This window comes from Aythya ferina (assembly GCF_964211825.1).
Source record: "Aythya ferina genome assembly, chromosome: 30".
In the NCBI taxonomy this organism is placed as follows: Eukaryota; Metazoa; Chordata; class Aves; order Anseriformes; family Anatidae; genus Aythya; species Aythya ferina.
Genome location: NC_140327.1, coordinates 1,519,670 through 1,526,378, shown reverse-complemented (window position 1 = coordinate 1,526,378; position 6,709 = coordinate 1,519,670). Strand labels below are relative to the sequence as shown.

The window sequence follows — 6,709 nt, the reverse complement described above, 5'->3', positions numbered from 1 at the left end:
TTTTTCTTTTTCTTCATTGTATTTATACCAAATCTCTGTGCGCATCACTTCTATCCAAGCCAGTATATGACGTGTGTGCTTTGCCTGCCAAACCACTCCAGAAGCTACAGCGCTGGACCTGGGTGGACACAAGTCTCACGTGCAAGCGAGTGGCACCAGGCACGCTGTATTTCCACTCCTGGTGGTCCATCAGTGGTAGGATTTGTTTACTAAAATGCACTCCTGATTGACAGGACACCCGCCATTGCAATCACAAATAAAATAGCTTCACAGAAGACCCTGTCTGAAGAAAATTATTTGACATCTTTCTCACAGTAATGGCCCCCAGCTGGGTCCTGCCCGATGCCAGCTGCCCCCGTTCCTGGGGACAATTACTAATTAACTGTTTTTGTTAACTCTTTTTTATGTGAAAGGATGTAAAATGTGCACTTTGATGAAGTGATCCAGGCCAAGATGATCCAGACCTTACAGATATCAAAGGGAAGACTCATTAAGGAACGATTTAATCAGAACAACCATTTTGTAAGGTAAAACCCAACATACTCCCCTGAATGTGGAACTTGTTAAAAACATTTGGCTGAAAAACAAAGATAAGAATATCATAATGGGAACTGTCAGTAAATTAACCCAGGAGGGTGCAGGGTCCTTTTTTGGGGGGGCGGAGGGGCATCCCCATCCCCCACCCCCTGCCGCCCGCAGCACTTCTGCGTCACGCAACCCTTGGGACCACGTCTCTCCTTGGGATGGCAACCGGTGACATCAGGCGAGGTTCCAGCTGCCATTGGGGGACGAAGTTTCCATGGTGCCCACAGGATGGGGCAATGGGACTGGGGCTGCTGCTGCTGGGGGTCCTGGTTTGAGCCCAGCAGCATGGGGTGCATGGGGCTGGGATGCTGGGGGGCTCCCGCTTCCCCTCCTGACAGGCCTAATTTGAGCCTATGTGTCAGTACATGAGGGGCCTGTTCTGTCTGCGTGAATTCATTGTTTGCCAGGACTGGTGAGGAGAAAGAGAATCACAGAGGGGCTGGGGTTGGATGGGAGCCACAAGGATCACTGGGTCCAAATCCTGGGTTCTCAAAGGAAAACCCAAAAAATCAGACCCTGTGTATGAGAGAGTTAGCCAACTGCTTGAACCCCATCAGGCATGATGCTGTGATATATCCCCTGTGGAGCTTGTTCCAGTGCCTGACCACCCTGTCAGTGAAGAACCTTTTTGTGATATCAAGCCTGAACCATCCCGGTTGCAGCTTCAAGCTATCTCCTCAGGTCCTAATCGCTGGTTGCTGTGAGAATTAAAGTAGTGTCTTTGCAGTAGAGAGTTCCACTAACCTTGCATATTCAAAAGTGATTGTTCAGGCTTAACAGTGGGGGGTATGGTTGTCATGGTAATGGTTGGTCAAATAAAATTGTACCTACATGGTATAGTAATAATAGTCGAGTAATAAGTAATAGTAATAAGTGTCGAGTAGTTTGTGAACCTGTAGCACTCAGCCAATGAGAAAGCGGGGGAGGAATCAAGTGTCAGCTAATAGGGAATATAAGGTTATGATATACTTGAAGCATGCCCAACATTGCAATTGCAAAAATGCTGCTTCAGTGAGATCCTCGCCTGAGCCTGTGTTATTGGCTGCAGATTGTTTCTCACAAATTCGGGGCTCACCTGGAATCCAGTTGCCTTCTGGGTAGCCCCATTACCAGTGCAGCTGGAAGGCATGCCCCGCTGCTTTCAGCCTGTGCCTTGGTGACAGTGGTTCTGCAGAGAGCTGACGAAGAACGGAGTCTGGTTAAGAAGACAGGATGGATGAAGAGTTAGGGCAGAAAGCAAGGCAGGCACTCTGGCTTCGAGAACTGATCCAGTAACTGCACAGACCAAGGTAAGAAATAGGAAGCATTGCCTTGGGGGTCAGGCAAGATACTGTATGAAGTGAGTGTGGAGCCCTGATCCATGGTCCCCTAGGTCCACGAGGGGCACAGCCGGAGATGGGTGAAGCAAGAGTAGAAGTGAGAAAGGAAGAGTCTCAAGGAAATCCGGTATATGGCGCTCCCTTACACAGTAAAGAGCTCAGCAGTACACCGGGGAATCTGGTTAACCCGTTAGTTAAGCCGGAAGCCCGGTCGCTGCACCGCCCGCATTGCTTTCACTTTCGCTTCTGGCAACCTGCGATCTACCGGCGCCTGGTGACATCACGAGAATCACGGTTACTCATTGGTAGACGCGCTAGGGAGCCGCCAATCGCGTCGTGGGGCAGGGGCGGAGCCGTGGGATGGCTTCGAGCTCCGCCGGAAGCTCGGAGCCCAGCAGAGCCATGGCACCGAGACGGACGGGGGCCCTGGGTGGAGCAGCGAGCGGTGAGTGGGAGTGGGAGTGTGAGTGCAAGCAGAAACCAGAGTGGGACTGTAAGTGTCAGTGTGGGGGGGAGCAGAAGCGGGAGCAGCGCCAGGCCGGCCTCACCAACTGGGAAGTGTGCCTCTCCCAGAGCACCGTTCCCATCCCGAGCCTCTTCCACTGCTCGGGCTCTCCTTTGGTCTGTCCCTTTGCCGCCTCAGATGACGCAGAGCCCCGGTCCCTGCGCTATTTCCACAAGGTAGTGTCGGACCCGAGCCAGGGGCTAGGGCAGATCAACATTAGTGAGTACATGAACTGCAAGCTCTTGAAGTACGACAGCAAGACCCAGAGGAAGAAGCGCCGGGCGAGCTCCGTTGCGGCCAATACGGATCAGCAGTACTTGGACAGGCAGACTGAGATCTCACAGGAGAAAGAGCAGATTATCCGCGGGGGCCTGGAGACGCTGTGTGAGCACTACAGCAAGAGCAGTGGTGAGAGCAGGCTGGGCCACAGCTCTGCAGGCTGTGGGAGCGGGTGCTGTGGGAGGGGTGGGGGTGTCCCCAGCCCCACCGAGGGGGCCCTGCCCCTACGCTACTGCCCCAGCCCTGGCCGTGCTGTTTGGTCCCTGTGTGGTGCTACTGTCACGGGGCTCCCAGGTGCCCCATCCCAGCCCCACGATGCTCCTGGTGCCTTGTGCCACACCCAGAGGGGTGCTTCCAGACAGAACCCAGCCCCTTGCCACCTTCATGCTACTCAGAACCCACTGTCCCGGAGCTGGGGGGCTCCAGGCCACCCAAACCCACCCCTTCACCATCCCCACAGCAGTCAGGACCCCTAGAGGGGCTCCTGCCCCCATTTTCCCAACCCCTTGCTTTTCCAATGGTGCTTCAGGCCCCCACCCCAAACCCTGAGGAATTCCCCCACCCCATCTCAGCTCCTGGTCACCTCACAGCACTGACAACCCCATACAAGGCCCTTGCTGCCCCAAGGTACTGTGGTGCTGGTCCCCAGCCCAGTCTTTCAGGGATGCAGCACCCTGGGACAGGGCAGTGTGTGGCACCTGCATGCGCTGCCAGTGGGGTCTGCACCTCATTAAAAGGCCAGGACTGTGGCTGCCCCTCCCCCCCGTCCCTCGTTGTGTTTCAGGGTCTCACACAGTGCAGTGCATGTATGGCTGTGACCTCTTCAAGAACGGCAGCATCAGGGTGCTTGAGTGGTACAGCTCTGATGGGAAGGACAGCCTCACTTCAGACGAGGACAAGCAGACGTACACTGAGGCATATGCTGAAGATCAAATCACCAAGACCAACTGCGAGGAGTATGGGTCTAAAGCTGAGCAGATGAAGTGCCGCATGGACAAAACCTGCATTGAGATACTGAGCATTTTAAATACCTCTGGGAAGGACACACAGGGGAGGGGGTATGCAGCACCAGGCTGTAAGAAGGAGCAGGGCCAGTGCAGGGAGCTCAGCCTGGCCCCTGCTGCCACCCCCTCCCCAGAGCACCCCAAGGTCCAAGTGTCCGGGATGGAGGCCAACAAGATCCTGACCTTGTCCTGCCGCACTTATGGCCCCTTCTCACCGGGTGAGCCCAGCAGCATGGGATGCGTGGGACTGGGATGTTTAGGGGCTCCCCCTTCCCCTGCTGAGGACCCTAATTTCCCCCAGAGCCACAGTCCAACCTGATCCCCATCATTGCGGGGGTGGCTGTCATTGTCGTGGCTGTCATCACTGCCCTGGCTGGATTTGCTGTCTGGAAGAGGAAGCAGGGTAATGTGCCTGGGCGGGTGAGGCAGAGGGGTGCGGGAGGAAGGCAGGGTCTGGAGGGGCTGTATGAGGAGCTGGGACACCTTTGGGAGGCCCCCAGCCTGGCCGTGACATGTGGCTGGTGCTGATGCTTTGTTCTGTCTGCAGGGAAGAAGGGGAAGGGCTACAACGTGGCACCAGGTGAGTGACGGAGGCAGCGATGTCCCCAGCATCTGCCCATCACTGGGGCAGTTCTAGGGCTCTTGGTTTCTCTTGGGGCTCCCAGCACAGCAGTGCTGTGTTCCACTTCTGGTGCTGCTGCCCTTCCTGTGCCAGCTACTAGGCTGGGGCTCACGGCTGCTTCTCTGTTGTAGGCAGCGAAGGGGGATCCAGCTGCTCAACCACAGGTACAGAATGAGGCTGGGGGTTAAGTCAGGAGACCCAGGGAGGTTTTGGGGTCCCGGCTTGTCATGTCCCTTTGTGGTTCCCACCCGTATGCAGGGTGCTGCTTTGCCCAACCACTGCTTGGATTCCTGGGAAGACTCCTGGAGCAGTAGGTTTGGGACACGGACATTGGCCCCATATGATGCTGCCTCTTTTTGTCCCTGCAGGGAGCAACCTCAGTGTCTAACCGCTCTGCTTCAGCCCGTGAGGACCAAAAAGCCCCATGTGTACATTGTGCTGCAGCTAGATGTCCCTGTTCCCCCCAACCTCTCACATCTCTTATCTGCTACTGAAGGGCATTGCCACAGCATAATTGAATCTGCACGCCTTCAAAGAAAATAAACTGCCAATGATTTGCTGATTTGCCACAAAGTGTGCCTGGTGTCTGACCTGGAGTGGCGGGTGGGAGTGGGTGTGCAAGGTGCTCCTATCCTGGTCTGGTGTGTCATGGTTGCCCAGAGAAGCTGCATGGGGAAGTTGGGGAGGCATCGCTGGAGGCTGGGAGCTGCATGCAGAAAGAGCTCAGCACAGTGGGTCTACACATCAGTACAGGAGGGGCCTCTTCTGTCTGGGTGAATTTATTGTTTGTCAGGACTTGTCACAAGAATCGCAGAGGGGCTGGGGTTGGGTGGGACCTCTTGAGGTACCCTTGCCCGAAACCACTCTTCATCACCACTGAAAGCCTGTTGCCCTAGACAAGTCCAGTGCACTTCTCACTATCTCCAATGTTGGATACTCCACAGCTCCTCTGGACTCCCTTGAGCCTCCTCTGCTCCAGGCTGAGCAGGCCCAGCTCCAGGCACAGCTCCACAGCAATCACACCCCAGTGGGGCTGCTTTTCTAATGTCACAGCATAGGAGCTTGCCTTGACACTGACCTGGAAACCTCATCGTCCTGTGACAACGAATCAACAATTACCATCAAATTGTGCTTTTAATGGTTTGAAGTCATGAAATCTTACATGGAAGTTCAGCAATAAAAATTGCCAAAGATGCTTGAATTTTACTGTTCTTTACACGCTATTCTACCTCTCCAACCCACATCAGTTGCTTGCTGAACACCACAGGCTGGGCTGGGTTGTGGTGAGTTAAGGGATGGTAGGAGCCTGGCTATCTCCTCCAGCTGCTGCAGCCCAGAACCCTCCTGCCTGGTCACTGGAACCAGTACACAGCAGGACAGGCAGGAACACCCAGTGCCATCCTGCCTAGAATTTGGAGCCCAGCCGGGTGCCCAGGGACCTGGCACTTCTGCTCAGGCTGAGGTTAGCAGCTGCCACTTTCTGAGGGTCAGCCAGCAGCCAAGCTGAGCACAGGTCCCACGGACAGACACATGGACAGACACACACACGCGCACAGACACACAGAGACTCTTGACCCCAGCAGCCAGCACCAGGATCATGGGCTGTGACTCACCACCCCGCTCCAGCTGCTGGCACTGAGCCCTGCACTGGCCTCACTCACCCTCACCCCAGTCCCTAAACTGAAGAAAATGTTTAATGAGAAGTTACAGGAAGACAGGATAGACTGGTGATTGGGCACAGCGCTCAGCCAGACAAGCACTGATGGGTCCTATTTCACACACAGCTGGCCCCTTTCCTTCCTTTTCTGCCTCTGTAGATCTTTGTTCCTTCTGCTCCCCTGCCCTGCACATCCCCCCCCAGTCCCACACCACTCCCAGTCCAAGGTGCTCCTGGTTCACATCTTATCAGTTGCAAAGTCCAGGCTGATCTTCCTGGAAGCAGCGCCTCTGCTCGCTTGCTTGCCAACACAGAGTATGATGGGGACGTTCCTTTCTTGTCACCATGCCCATGTTGGTTCTGTCAGGTCTGTGTCCAGCTAGAGGTTGGTTTCTGCTTGCTTTTCCCCTTTTCCATTGGTTTCCAATGCATGAGGTCTCCAAGCAACCTTGCTGGAAGAAACACTCTCACTCTCCCATGCCCCCACCAGTCAGTGTGAGTGACCAGCTTTGGTTCTCACCACTGCTGCCCAGTCAGGCTTATGTCCCCTTCAGGTCTTCTTTATGGCTTACTCTTTTTCTTATTATCCCTCATCCCAGTGAAGGAGGTCCTTGGCCAGATTCCCCTAGGGAGCACACACTCGCCTTCCACACGCCCTTACAGCCTGCCTGGGCTGCACAGCAAGCAGTATCTTGGACTACTGCAGCAGGAGCCGTGTTGGAGCAGGCCATGGGAGGT

General features: G+C 55.0%; 1 protein-coding gene across 8 annotated transcripts; it reads left to right on the top strand.

Annotated features, from left to right (window-relative positions):
* Positions 1-2,256: 2,256 nt before the first annotated feature.
* LOC311425325 (class I histocompatibility antigen, F10 alpha chain-like) lies at positions 2,257-4,887 on the top strand. 8 transcript variants are annotated; one of them, XM_084501126.1, is made up of 7 exons: positions 2,257-2,817; positions 3,473-3,706; positions 3,827-3,910; positions 3,994-4,095; positions 4,240-4,272; positions 4,446-4,478; positions 4,683-4,887. In XM_084501126.1, the coding sequence occupies exons 1-7, from the start codon at positions 2,265-2,267 to the stop codon at positions 4,700-4,702; spliced, it is 1,059 nt and encodes a 352-aa protein (XP_084357252.1). In that variant the 5' UTR covers positions 2,257-2,264; the 3' UTR covers positions 4,703-4,887. The 8 variants fall into 8 exon arrangements, with proteins under 8 accessions (XP_084357252.1, XP_084357247.1, XP_084357249.1 ...); XM_084501121.1 differs by having other exon boundaries at positions 3,473-3,910; XM_084501123.1 differs by lacking the exon at positions 4,446-4,478 and having other exon boundaries at positions 3,473-3,910.
* Positions 4,888-6,709: the final 1,822 nt, after the last annotated feature.